At 39.0% G+C, this 15,505-nt stretch overlaps 1 protein-coding gene across 1 annotated transcript in view; it reads right to left on the reverse strand.

The window, feature by feature from the left end:
• Positions 1-526: 526 nt before the first annotated feature.
• LOC148351475 (neurexin-3a-like) overlaps positions 527-15,505 on the reverse strand; it is a 137,184-nt gene continuing 122,205 nt past the window's right edge. The window contains exon 20 of the mRNA XM_088354952.1: positions 527-2,359. Within this exon, the coding sequence (XP_088211078.1) occupies positions 2,064-2,359 (296 nt within the window). The 3' untranslated portion in view covers positions 527-2,063. The remainder of the gene's footprint in view (positions 2,360-15,505) is intronic.

Below are 15,505 nucleotides of genomic sequence, written 5' to 3' on the forward strand. Positions count from 1 at the left end.
TTTCTATTTCTCTATTTCTCTCCTTCCTCCTTTTTTTGTCACTCTCTTGCTCTCTCTTTATCTCCTGCTTATTATTGTACTGTTCTCAGCTCAGGGATGCTGCTGGAAATGTGAATTTCCCTTTGGGGATGAATAAAGTATCTATCTATCTATCTATCTATCTATCTATCTATCTATCTATCTATCTATCTATCTATCTATCTATCTATCTATCTATCTATCTATCTATCTATCTATCTATCTATCTATCTATCTATCTATCTATCTATCTATCTATCTATCTATCTATCTATCTATCTATCTATCTATCTATCTATCTATCTCTACCAGTGTGGCCCCGAGCTCAAACGAGTTTGACACCTCTGACCCAGAGTGACTCGGTCAAAAATTCAGGTGTCACATTTAACCCTAATATGTAGATTTAATTGCACATTAAGAATATTACTAGAGGAACGGTTCCCCCTCTTCGCCCCGTTCTAAGAGAGAATTCAGTCGCCCTGAACAGCAAACCAAACATAGAATAATGTCATTTGTTATATTCCTGACTTTATTTTCTTTGAAAATGAATGAGACTATTGGAACCCAGAACAGTATATCTGCGGTACAGAGGGCACCTTCTTTTGTTGAAACACTGCGTAGATAAATATTCATGCAACTTTAGAAACATCTCCAGTTAGATACCTAGTGTAACAATACAATTTGCATCTTGTACGAAATATCATTTTTGTTCTCCACATTCGTTTTCTCATCGCAAAGTGACAGTTTATAGACTTTCTCGTGAAATATGCTGATAATTGTGTTGAGTCTGTACAATAGAGGTACTAAAAATGACCACTGTCATATGGCATATGTACAATTTACTAACTACAAAGTACAACAGCTAGCATGTAGTAAAATATGTAAACAAATTCTTTATATATTATTTTTTGACACAGTTGTGACAATAGGTAAGATTTCACACTTTGACCATTGATTTCATTTTTGTATACACGCGTTTACAATGTTGTACTGCATTTGTGTTCCTCCTCACACTTCCATAGAAAAAGAACGATAGTCAATAAACTAACAGACATATTTTTTTTCCTCAAAAAAAGACCAGTACACCACTTTTGTGTGCAGCAGTAGCGGACTTCATTAAGAGTTATTTTTCCCATCGCTATTTTTTTTTTTTTTTTCAAAAGTGGGAGGGTTATAGTTGTGACGAATAAACTCATTCGCTGCCAGCCCAGTCTAAATGGATCTTTGACGTCTGCAGACATCAATGTCAGCAAACGAGTCGATCTGCATCAGACAGGGTCGCGTCCAAGATAGAGACTTGTGACTTCACTACTTTAATGCAAATTAAAATGTCATTCATTTTATAAACATTTGATTCCCTCCTTCAATTCACCCCCCAACCCTCAATGCAAAGAGTGTTCCGGACAATCAGAAGAATTGTACTAAATACAATTTCAACAGGAACAGACTGAACAAGCGCTGTCTGTTGCCTTTCTAGGTTTCATTTTAAACACACAAACAGCAGTTTTTGTGTTGTTTTTGCCTCTGTTTTTCTATAGCTCGAAGCAAAAATAAGACACAACACTAGGATTATTTAGAAACCATGACAATTTCTCATATGCCGATTCAACAAGTCCTTTTTTTCTGTCATTGTTGCTTGAAGTCAAAGGACGACCGTGCACTCGGACCCCTTCCGGTAAAGCACTACAAGTTGGTTACATGCCAATCACGGTCAAGCCTACGAGCCGTTTTTTGTAACATACAAAATCATGTTTTGTGTTCTCTTTTGTCTTAATGTCACATATCACACAGCTCTAAAAGTCACTTGGGAGAATGATGTAGCTGGGAGCTAATCCAATACTGATGTCTGTGACCAGATAGAATAGTAAGGTCTCTAAAGTTGCTATGAAGCCTCCTCTGTATGCTTACAGAAGTAAGTGTGCTTTATATTATAGTAAATGTCATGAGTTTGGCTACTCAGCACGGAAACATATCGTTTTAGTTCCATTCAATACCATCATTTGTCATTTTTCCTCACCAGAAAAGCAGCATAGTCTTTTTGCTCGTCACACGTAGTACTCCTTGTCCTTATTTTTCTGCTTCTTATTGCTGCCTTTGGAGCTCTGCATTTTGTCCTTGACAATGGCGCCGTTGCTCTGTGCTGAGTTGGTGATATAGTTTCTGCTCTCATCCACCTGGTAGGAGCCTTCATCTCTGTTTCTGTACTTATACATGGCATAAAGGAGGATGAGGATGCACAGGGCAGCAGCCGCCACAATTCCGATGACCATCCCGGTGGTGCTGCTTGATTCCCGAACTACTTCTGAAGGCCCCGGCCTGACGCCTGGTTCTGTGGGAAGTGCTGTGGGTATATCACGGAACACGGGGCAGGTTAATCATGGACCCCTCGTCTGGGTGCCGTCTACCTCATAGGATGTGGGCAATGGAAGCGACTCGAGGTCTGGCCAAGGTTTTAGCAATTGGTTTTTTACCAGTCGGATTGTTTGGCGGGTGCATTGTGAAGGGTGGGCGGCAAAGGCAGAGGTGGCGGTGGTGCGGCTCTGGCGGTTTGCGGTATGGCGGGAGCGACAGTCCAGAGACGGAAGCTTTGTTATGTCTAACAGTCTTGAGCAAGTGAGCTTTGTAGCCACCGTGAAGCCCGACGTGGACAAAGGAGAAAGTCATGTAAAAAAAATCTTCATCAGCGGTCAGGGGCTTGCTTAGACTTGAACTCTTCCCCGAGCCATACCCCGATATTGCCAAGCCGTCATCATCACAATCATCGCTGCCTCGGTCCAACAAGCACGGTGCCCCCGCCTCAGTGGCCTTGGACAGGGACTCTTTGGTGGTCTCAGTAATGGAAAGGAGTGAATGGAGGGTTCGGGGAATGGGAATGGAGGGTGTATGAGGATCGACAAAGGGAAGCGCTATCTGATCCTCGAGTACTGGGGCCGCTAACTCGGCTCCTGGGTTTGGACACAGACATAAAGAACGTTAGGTGGCAATACTGTCTTTTCATTGGATTTACTTACCGAATTTTCACGACCATAAGGCGCACGCAAAAGTCTCAGATTTTCTTTTAATTGTGCAGTGCGCCCTGTGTCTCATGTAAAATAGCAGACGTAGCAGAGGACACCTTGAGACTCTGTAGGAAGTTTGGGCGTCACTGCTAATAGGTGAGGTGTGGATGTGTATATAAGGCTAGGTTTACCCTGAAAAGCTTAATGCTCAATTCCGATCTTTGCGTAAATTCCGATGTTTTGGTAAGATCGTTCACATTTCCAACTAAATGTGACTTGTATGGGATGTCCTGTGTCTTCTATGCGTCTCCTGTGTTAACGCCACACGTGTCCCGCTTGTGCAGAAGAGGACACGTGACGTCACACGCAATGCGTCCATTGTTCTCATAGATGCCAACGCCGTAGCATATCTAGCAATATGAAAGTGCTACCTGAGGTTGAACAGAGTTGTCCCCCCAATATTACTTAAACCCAAACCTCACTTTCCCTCATTTGCTTTCCGTGTTTTTGTCCGTGATGATGTGTCGATTGCTACGCTACGCGGAAGAACATTGAAATCCAGCAGCTGCGAGAGAATTGAAGGTTATTGAATCGCTGGTGAAAAACGAACGAACTCCGAAGTTTTCATCCGTGTGTTTTACTTTGTAATCAATACTTAAACAAACCACAACCAAACTCAGGTTGGTTCCTGCTCTATTTTTAAAAAGGCACACTTGTATGCTTGTTTGGGTTGTTGTTATGGTGGCCACAGTAGATGGGGGCCGCGCCCGAATATGTGTTGGGCCCATTGTATGTGTTAAATTCATAAATAGAACCAGTTACGGAGACTGCGCCTATTAACGTGGTGGGCACTGTGGTCGTGAAAATACGCCAACACTACCTCGCTATAAAGCAGAGGTGGGCTATCGGGTTTTTGGGGGCCACATGTCCTGCATGTTTTGGAGATCAAGCTTCTGTCAGCTTGCTAACAAGTTGATATTTTTTATTCGAAGAACGACATGTGGCCCTCAAGGACCAAGTTGACCACCGCTGCTATAAAGCATAAAAAAGACTGGGAAATTAAAAATAAATTTAAAGCCACTCATTTTCAAAACACATACCCCATTACATTTAGAATTCTCAAAAGGCTTAGGAGGTGTGGAAGGAAATGCCACAGAAGTCAACAGGTGTATATAATATATATTATTTTATGTTCAGTTCATCAAGAAGGACATTTTCCATGGACACTTGACAGACCAATGATAGCAGGTTGGGCAATCAATGGCTCTCCAAAATCCCCTTAACCTCTTTTTTGGTTGCTACAGTAGTTCAGTGTTACAGAGCTGAATTAAAAACATGTGTGGCCTAGTCACAAGGCTCCCAGTACAATGCCATGAAACTGTCAAACTTCAGATGTTTGTTCTATTCCAAGAGACAGTCGTTTTTTTTCACTAGCACAGCTCTGTAGCAAAGAAAAACATTGATGCAATGTCAATGGCAGGGCAGACTCAACGGAATGGAAATCTTTGGTATGTAGTTTTTAAAATGAGATATTATTGTTTCAATTTTACTGTCCCTATGAATATACACAACTGGACTGGATAACATTTCGTGTCTCCTTTCATTGTTTATTGCTTCTTTTGTATTTTGCTGATGCAATAACACCAAGCAAACAATATTTGTGAGTCTGAATCAGTGAGCCCTTCCTCATGGTAAACCATTTGAGCTGATTTCTTATTTAAATTTACATTTATGGTTGCATGTATAATATATATATATATATATATATATATATATATATATATATATATATATATATATATATATATATATATATATGTACATATTTTAATAATGATTGTGTCATTTTGCTTAATGTTTATACTTACACATGCAAACATCTATCCATTCATCCATTGCCTATCCCGGGTCAGATCACAAGGGCAATAGGCTCTGTCATGAAGCCCAGTCCTCCCTATCCCCAGCCACTTCATCCAACTCATCTGACAGGACCCCGATGTGTTCCCAGGCCAGCCTAGAGATGTAGTCTCTCCAGCGTGTCCTGGGTTGTCTCCAGAGCCTCCTGTTGGTGGGACATGTCTAGAACACCTCCTAAGGGAGGCCTTCAGGAGGCATCCTTATAAGATGTCCGAGCCACCGAATGGGTTCTCTTACCACGGAGGACCAGTGGCTCTACACCCGGATGATTGAACTTCTAACCCTATCTCTAGGGGAGGGCCCAGTCACCCTGCGGAGGAAACTAATTTCAGCTGCTGTGTCTGGAATCTTGCTCTTTTGGTCATGGCCCATAGTTCATGACCATCGGTATAGATAGAAATGTTAATTGACCGGTAAATTGAGAGCTTTGCCTTTCGGCTCAGCTCCTTTTTTAACACAGCAGACAGGGTCCGCATGATGGTAGACGCTGCCCCAATCCGTCTGTCGATCTTCTGTTCTAACCTTCCCTCGCTCGTGAACAAGCCCTCAAGATACTTGGAATCCTCACTTTTATAGTGCTGATGGTTTGTTTTCATTTTTTTATTGATGCTTTCTCTTGCAATAAAGATTTTTTTTAATGCTTTGTTTTCAGTCATTAGTGCGTACGCTCACAATAGAGAAGGCATACGCCTGCAGTAATACATTGCTAATTTTAGTTATTAAACACTTGCATATGGGCGCTTACAATAAAGACAATTATAAATAAAGAACTGATTGATTTATTTGTTTCTTTGCTATTATAAGAAAAAGAGGCAAAATCATTTATTCTGTGTTTAAGATGTGACACCTGCAAAGAAGTTTGCTGAAAATGCCGGGGCTGTTCGTTATTTTTCCCATTATTGCTTACAATTGTTATTTTGGCTCACTGTTCATTGTTTATTTAACACAGTGTTACATTGTCGCTCTACTTTTTATTTACTTATTGGTAAGACAATCGACTCAAAGACAGAATTTCCAATTATTTTCCTGGAAGTATACTGTACCAGTCTGACCAATAGAGTATCCATTGATAAAGTTTATGTCATAGTATTTTAACACATTTTCTGTAGTAGAAAATTGTAAAAGCAGACTTTGGATGGAATCAACATTTACACTGCCATTGACATTAAATGTATAATTGAAACAGGAATGTTTGTTGCAAATTGCCCATCACAGAAAACATCAAGATATGCATTCACAAGCACACAACTCTGGAAGAGAAATAAATGGCACTTTATTGTACTTAAAATATTTAAATGACATTTTTACAAATTGGTCAGGGATGCAGTTTATGAAGTTTTCAAATTTGAACACCAAAATTATGTAGTATGCCTCAACATTATCAAGATCAGTCGTTTGCAACCTTTTCTTTACCATGGACCTGTTAAATGTCTGACAACATTCTGGCGGCCTGGCCCAATGCAAACATGGGTAATAATAACAATAACAGTAATACCGTAATCAGAATTATTTTAAAAATAAGTCTTTTGTGTCATCATTTGACCATGAGGGCTCTCGATGACAAAGGAAAAGGCATTAGATGTTGTCTTATCGTCACATTGTTTTTACTCTCAGTACCTCAATGTTTTGGCTAAGCTCTTGTACAACGTGGCACTGTGAGTAAAACAAGCTTGAATGTGATATAAAATTGCAGGGATCATCCCAAATCGCGCTTTCTCCTACCGAGTCCTGGCAGTACATTTACTCCGTTATATTTACTTGAGTAAGTTTTGGGAAATGTTGTACCTCTAGTAGTATTTTTAAATCCCTATACTTTTACTTGAGTAAATTTGTGAAGAAAAAAATGTACTTTTACTCCGCTACATTAGGCAACGTTGAATTCGTTACTTCGTTACCCCTCCACGTATGTACGTATCTGTCTCCACTAAGGCGTATATATTATGACAGAGACCTCCAGCAGGCTTCCAAACCAATAAAACGTAGTAGCCCCGACACGTGACCTCAGCAGGCTAAATTTTGTTTATGGATGAAACTGATCGAAAATGTCGCTTAGCAATACAGACTATGAAAACACAGAAGAGGAGGAAAACCCCTAGCCTCACATCAAAAGCATGTTCCCCTTAAAAAGGATGCAAAACACCAGCTCCAATAATCAATGTCTATTTTGCTCGAGTTCATGGGCTAGCTCATTGTTCTGCCTGTCAAGATAAGTATTGGGGCTTTAAATGTGAACCTTGGTGCCACATGTGATTAATTTATGAATTTCATGCATACTATTTTCATTTTATTGTTTATTAAAGCACTTGAATTTACGTTGATTTCAATCTGATTTTAAATCATATGTATTTTTTTGTTGAATTGATGGACTTTGATCATTTGATGATCTAATTGGTTGTTTTAAAAAAATCAATAAATACGACGTTGCCACAGTTACTCAGTACTTGAGTCCTTTTTTACGTTTACTCAAGTATGTATGTGAATGACTACTTTTGCTTCTACTTGTGTAATATTATTCTGAAGTAACTGTACTTTTACTTGAGTACATTTTTTGGCTACTCTACCCACCTTTGGTCCTCACAAGTACAATATAATGTTTCGGGTCCGCTTCGGGCTCCGTCTTCCCAATGAAGCTTTTTTCAGGTTCGGGCTTTAATACCCGGGGGCCTGGGACAGGCTGGAATTTTTTGACTCAGTCTTACCTTTCAAGCATTCAAAAATCAATACAATATAAGCAAAGGCCTGATATTAAAAAAAAACACGGTCCGGTACCGGTCAGTGGCTCTGTGGTTGCCGACCACTAATCTAGATGATTCAAGAGGTATCATTTCAAATTTTACATTCCGTATACTGTCCAAATTTGAAGCAATACTGTCAGGAAACTGGTGCAATAAGGTACCAAACTGCATCCCTGAAAGACAACTGAAAAGACAAAAAGATACACAATTTGTCCACTTACATCAACATATTGCCCGGATGATTTTGGCAGGAGGAAAAGAAGTTACAAAAGAGAAGTGTGTTATAATAATGGATAGTAACTTTCTAGCATTAAAAATACTGTATTATTTTCCATTGGAGGGTGTGTTCTCTATTAAACATGACAGTACATAGCGGCAACAACACACACATCCACACCACAGAACATAAAAATAAACACCATCATTTTCTTTTCATTTTTTAAATATATGTGTAAATAATTTGCCTTTCTTTTTCTGCTTTAACAAAAAAGTTTATCTACATCTGTATCCATTGTATTACACTTCCATAGTATCTAAAGTCTTCATGTTCTAGAGAAATTGATACTTGGAAATTTCCCTTTCATTTTTCTAGAGTAGAATGAAGGCGTTGACTCGAGATTTGACTTAAACTCTAGCAAGAAGGGAGCAGGTGAAGAAGGGGTGGGACCTATGAACAGACTACATTGGAAATGAAGCTGATGAGGGTGAGAGTGTAAGTCAGTTGCCATGTCCATGTAAAGGCAGAACGAGGCGGTCGGGCGGCAATAGAGCTTTTGGCTGTAAGGAAGGGATGGGGATATACAAACAATGAGCATATACATGCCCATCGACATAAAAGAACAGAAAAAACTCTTAACACTGACATGTCTGACAAACCCTAAACTGCAACTTTTTAGCCATGCAATACGTTTTCTCTTACAAGTGTAACTCAATCGTTTATTCGGGTACACTACCGTTCAAAAGTCGGGGCTAAAATGTCGGTCGCTACATTCGGGTCGGGACAAGCTTCTCTCTCCCTGACTTTTTATTATCCATCTGTTATTGTCCTTATTTTTATTTGTTTATGAAGTCTTATCCAACTTGGATATTTGCCTCAAAAGACAGATTTTACAGGTCCCTTGCACCCCCCTCCTCTCTTGTGATGTCCGCGCTAAAGTCTTCCCAAGCGACTGCGCTCGTCGACGTCCGGCGTCGTCTGACCCAGAGAACTGTTACATAGGTGTATTGGGGCCAATTTCTAGGAACCAGCAATCCAGTGTGCAACTAGTACATTGTGTTTCACTAAATGTTGAATGTTGAATTGGTGAATGGGTGTTAGAAAACCCCTTGTGCTGGTTTGAGAAGCTTTGAAAACGGACCTTCTTTGAGCTAGTTGAGTATGTGGAGCATCACATTTTATTTTCAGAATGTCCATAAAAGAGAACTTTTGTGTGAAACTCTACAGTCCATTCTTGTTTAAAGAAATCAGGGCTACTCAATACAAGAAATTGCCCAAAAAAGTTAATATATCCTACAACGATGTGTACTACTCTGTTCAGAGAAGAGCACAAACAAGCTCAAAGCATAGAAAGAGAATTGGGAGCTACAACCAAGCAAATTGACATGTACATGAGAGTCTCTACTTTCAGAAATAGAAGCCATACAGATCCACAACAAGCAGCCTCATTAAATAATACGCGCAACAAACAAGTGTCAACATCTACGGTGAAGAGGCGACTCTGAGATGCTTGCCTTCAAGGCAGAGTGGTAAAGAAAAAGCCATATCTTAGACTAGCCGACAAAATGAAAAGAATAATATGGGAAAAGAACAGAAATCAAGCAACTCATTTGATGAAAAAAGTGTGACCTTTTGGAAAAAAAAACACAAAATTGCCTTTTGAACGGTAGTGTACGTTTTCAAATATTGTAAAATAGAGGATAATGGGAGGAGGATCTGGAACGGCCCCGTCTTATTATTTTAGCGTTTACATTGCATTTGGTGATTTCAAAAAAGGCAAATAATACCATGAAAAAAAAACCACACAAACTAGTTAGTAGTAGTTAATAGTAGAAGCAGTTCCAAATCCAAAATGGTAAAACATATGAAAAAGGAAAAAACAAAATCCCATTGCTGCCATATTGGAATTCATTGAATAAAAGGAATAATAAAGCAGCTATAGCCATAATAAGAATCAAAATCAAACGAAAGCAAACACCTGCACTAAATATCAAATGAAAAAATGTTAAGATGAATGAACAGTCAGTAGAAAATTTTGCACACACTACAACCAGATGCACACAAAACCCAAAACAGACACGGTCGAGAGAGGGACTCGACTGGGGGTGAGGGTTGGGGTGGGGGGTGGTTGTGGGTCAATCTCCTCTCTCGTCTTTCTCAATGACAACTAGTTCGGCGATGTTAATTTTTAAACATAAACCCGCCGTGCAGTCTGGATGTGCGGTGACGGTGTTGACTGACAATGAGTTATTCTCGTCCTTTTTGGGCTCGTTTGAGTTGTACTGCTGGATGTTGATGCATGCTTAAAGTAAGTTGCATTTAGGGAAAGTAGAAAAGGAACAACATTGAAAACTGGGGAAGGGGTAGGTCAGACAAACCAAAAATAAGTGAAAGACTCTGCATCCCGATATCATACTGCTAAACTCATGCATGCGATTACGTCACGAATCGCAAACTCAAGTTGTATCAGAAAACATGTAAATCCAGCAAAAGTCATTATGTTCAACCAATTTTTTCAAGCAATTTTTTTTGACTGAGGTATGACCGGGATACAGGTCAACTAACAGCTGTGGGGGGAAAAAAATACAAATAACGAATAATGGAAATGAAAATGCAAACACCCCTTTTGAAAAGTATGCTTGCTAATTTCATGCATACATCAAAAAAATTCAAGGTTCTCTTGTAAATTGGTGATGCGTTTATCCCGTTTTCAATATTGGGCACCTGCAGAGGAGATTTCATAAGATCCCAGTTTATTTTTTTGACTATTATTGTGCACTGATGTTTGTTTCGAATCTTACATCATTATCACTACCAGCCAATTATGTTGGTGTTCTTTGATAACCACACCCTTTGGGGCGGTTTTCTTTTATAACCTAGGAGATGAAATAAAAAGAAATTACTCAGGTGAGGGCCTAAAGGTTACCCTCCCTGTCCTTGCAAGTTCAAAATTCATTAATGTCTTCTCTCTTTCGTTTGAGCGTTTACTAATGTTTAAACTTAGAGGTGCTATACGGAATTTTAAACTCTCTTACTCTTTTTCGCCATCTCATGGCTTAAACTAGTCATTCATTATGTGCCTGCAAGTATGTGTATTTCTATGACCTACTCGAATAAACTTTTTTTCACCATTCGGGGGGATTGGGTTTGCATTTGCGCTGCATTTGAATCCGGCTTTTTCTTACTTTAATAATTTTTATGCTACACAAACAAAAAAACAACGAATATAAAGTACCTCTTCAACCTCCCGCCCCTATACCCCTTTTCCTTCTACCTAATGTGTTGCACTTCCCGAACAGCATTGCTAAAAGTAAGATAAAAGCAGATAGGTGCTGTGGAAAAACAATTGTAAAGGCTCTTTGAATTCAGTTGGGCATTGTTAACACATACTTAGAGAAAATCTATTCTGAACTTTTTTAGGACACGTTAAACGACGCACCCCTTCTTTGAAGCCTCAATGTGGAATATTTGACCACAAGATGGCACTGTGTTGTCTCGTACAAGCGTGGTGGCAAGATGCCAGACAAACATGGCGCAAATCTAGGTGGGGATTTCACACTGTAAAAGAAATGCAAATTTCTCGACCTATGATTTTTTTTAATTAACATTCACTTACTTAACAGATCATGTGTTTTGACCAAGTAGCTTAGGTTTTTTGTACCACTATTAGCACTAAATATTATACACTGTCCCTTTAACAACTGGCTACCAGGGAATTCAGGACTAAAACTGATGATTTTTTTTATGGTCTTATCATGTGTGGGATATACAAAGAAGAAGAATTAGCTATTATTTGTCAGCAATGTGGCAATGTGGTGGCAATGGAGAGTCACCAACAGGAAACAGGAATTGCTGTCAGGCTATTTGGCTGGCCCCTTCGGTTAAAATCACGGACCGATAGAGAGGGATAGAGATAGTGATAGAGAGAGAGCGATAGAGTGAGAGAGCGATAGAGATAGTGTACAGTATTGCTTAGGTCTCTTGATATCATACCCACGCCAATCGCTGCCTGTATTATTTGTTGCAATTTCCCTTATTAAGCGATAATAAACCTTACAGCACCTATTTACTCACAGCAAGACCCACTATGTAGAATACAATGATGTTGTAGTATGCTACCAATAAACGAGAACATCCGAATTCGGTCTTTTTTTTTCAAATTCCATATAAAAAAATTCTACGGCGTACACAGTTTGAAATGATCAAAAAAACATATATAGTACAGGGAAATGTATATGTTGACGGGAGTGCGATATCTGTGACCACCCGCTTTTCTTCACAGCACACTCACACATTAATCACAGTGCTCGTAATAAATTTGTATTTGGTTAATATCGATGTATTTATCTTATTACTGTGTTTTTTATGTTTAATAACTATTATAATGCATTTTTAATGATCAGGAAGACGTATTTCATAGCTTTTTAGGATTCACTTGAATGCTTTTGTGGGAAAGGAAGCGGACCTATTGGCTTTTAATTATTTCAGGAAAAGTCGCCCGTTACATGAGCAATTCAAGCTACTAGCACGATCCTGGAACAAATTAAGCACATTAGAAGAAGTACCATCGAATTAACAAATGTCATTTCCCCCCTTGTTTTCATTTTGCCAGAGATATGTACATTTTAGTGTTATTCTCTTCTGCACACTTGTTTCTCGCAAGGTCCTCTTTTTAAGTCCCGCAATCCCAAGGAATGAAAATTACATTTCAATTTTGGCATGGAACATAACAATAAAACTCATATAAGTAGAAGAAAATTTTATCAAAAAAAAAGAAAAAAGGGCTTTTTAGTCCCGGTAGTTCTAAATTAAATTAAAATAACATTGTACATCTATTAATGACAGATTTGGAGCACCTTTGGGGACAATTTTTCACAAGTTTTGAGAATGTATCTTTGAACAACTACACCATTTCCTGAGTTTTATACCACAAATTTTCCTTTGCCACTCCTGAAAGACAACAACCATTGTGGTACTAAATTCAGGAAATACTAATGCTGTGCAAAAAACCAATGACCAATGCACTACTCATTATAGAAAATCCTGCAATGAATGAAATGCAATAATGTTTATAATTAGAAAGAACAGAACTTTGCATTTAGTTTCCAAACCATTTTTAAAAAATAATCCTTAATTCCATAGAAGGGATAATAATCCAGTATTTTACCTTGTAAAAAGGGGTGTATTGACCATTTCCACTGCACAATCCATATTCCATTCATAATAAATGTCAAAGAACAAATACGCTTCAAGTGTATATCCATGAAAGTTTAAAATAAATTCTCGAAATCACTGCTGAGCCTTTTACTTTTATATTAGTATTTAAGACCCTGTGGAACTGCTGAGTATTTAAATGGGACCATGTTTTAAGGCATTAGATTGAGCCTTGTTAGTATCGCTGAGTATGCAATAGCCTGCAGTAAAACGGACATTTCTACATTATTCGACCGTGTTTCCCCGGCTGTAAAATGCTACTTTTTCTAGGTATCTGATGATTCCTATGTATGTTTTTTTTTCACCCAATTTATGCAGTTTTTCCAACTGTCCGTTAGGCACTTGAGTGGAAAAGGTAAGAGTGAGACAAGTGAAAATGTATATCCCAAGCAAGACATTAAGTGGAAGACGCTAGTTTGCAGAATTCCTCATGCTTTTAGTTCCCTGTTAGTGTCGTGTTACTGCCATGTTACTGCCATGTTACAGGTACTGTTTGGAAAGAAAAGTGTGATATTAAGACCTTAAAAATAATTTCTGTATACTGTATTTCTCTGGCGTATAGTCTGGTACTACTTATGGAGGTAAAACATACCTTTTTCTCTACAAAAGTGCTTGTGGGTTGGTGTAGTGCAGATCCTTTCAGTTGGCAAATACCCTTTTTTTGTCAACCCAAACGATAAAGTCAGTGTAGTTGTTTCATTGCAGTTTCATTATAATTAGACTAGTTTCGGAAATCGTGTTTAACACTGTGATTATCTTATCGTTAAATCTTTTGTATATTTTATCAGTACGGTTATAAACAAGCCAGTCCCTTTTGCAGTTCACAGAGAATTTGGATCAATTTTGCAATGGATTGTTACACGTTGAAATACTTAACAATTGTCCTTTGACATTTGTTTGCATTCAACCCAGCCTTGAAGACAACACATCAAGTTGTGGGACTAAAACTCAGAACGATTCCATTAGATGGCATTGATGAGTGAAAATATTGATTTACCAATGTATTAGTGCTTTGGGTATTGTGTGTCTTTACTATGGATGGGAATGCTTTTATGAAACATTTTAAGAATGGTTGGCTTGAATAACCTCTAACGGTTACATCGGTTGGATTCTACTCTAACCTATAATTCAGGGTGGGCAACTATTTGGTGTCGGGGGCCACATTGGATTAAAAAAATTGGCCAATTTTCTCAACTATGAATAAATATAAATGCAAACATCTACATCTTACATTTCTCTTGAAAAAATATAGTCTTGTCAGATTTTTTAAGTAGTATTTTTGTAGTTTTATTGTAGTAATATTCACCCAGTAGTGTTTTTATATCATAATACTAGCATAGTGGTATTTTTTTTAGTATTTCTGTGGAATTACAGTATTTTGGAAGAATTTCCAAACTGGTATTTTTGTAGTATTTCTGTAGGATTTCCATAGTAGTGTTCTATATAACTAATTACTTTCTAAAGTTATGCGCCCTACACTGGTTAAGACATCTAAAGAATTGACTGCGAGTATGGTTGCACATTCATGAGAAAGTTAAAACCCTGGGAATAGACTTCCCTGTAAGGTGTAAGCGTAGTTGGTTTCTGCAGCGTTTTGATACCTCTTTGGACGGCGGTGTCCAATTTAATTCTGCATGTGTGCGTGAGCACATCTGTTATGGGCAGAGATGTTCAGTTTGCTGACTAAAACGTCGCATTTGTATCTGACTGCCGTCGTGTTAGTGGACGACAGTCTTTGGTTACTTTATGGTTCAATCCCTTAATCACAAAGGTCATAGGTGCACCATTTCCTTTGGTGTGTCTTGGACAAGTACAGCCTAGTGGCGCCCATCCCTCTCCAGGCCAACATATGTTTCCACTTGGTCTTGAACTGGGGACCTTTCTCGTGTAAAGCGAACGAGCTAGCCACTGCACTACGAAAGCACAAGGATACACCCATCCATTCATTATCTGCACCGCTTATCCTCAGTAGGGTCGCAGGGGCGCTGGAGCCCATCCCAGCCATCTTTGGGCAGTGGGCAGGGGACACCCCAAACCGGTTGCCAGCCAGTCGCAGGGCACACAGAGACGGACAACTCGCTCGATCATTCACACCTAGGGACAATTTAGACCGGCCAATTAACCTGACATGCATGTTTTTGGAATGTGGGGGGAAACCAGAGTGCCCGGAGGAAACCCACGAAAGCACGGGGAGAACATGCAAACTCCACACAGAACGGTTCGACCCCAGAACTGTGTCGCACACGCGCAAACCACTGCACTGCCATGCTGCCCACAAGGATACATATACAATAGTAAATATGGTAACTTTTCTTTTGGTGCCAACTTGCGTGTCTACAACTAAAATACTACGAACGAAAATACTGAAAAAATATACTAGAAAAATATTACAAAACTAAATATCA

The sequence above is a fragment of the Urocampus carinirostris genome, chromosome 15 (genome assembly GCF_059441175.1).
Source record: "Urocampus carinirostris isolate Australia breed hairy pipefish chromosome 15, RoL_Ucar_1.0, whole genome shotgun sequence".
In the NCBI taxonomy this organism is placed as follows: domain Eukaryota; kingdom Metazoa; phylum Chordata; class Actinopteri; order Syngnathiformes; family Syngnathidae; genus Urocampus; species Urocampus carinirostris.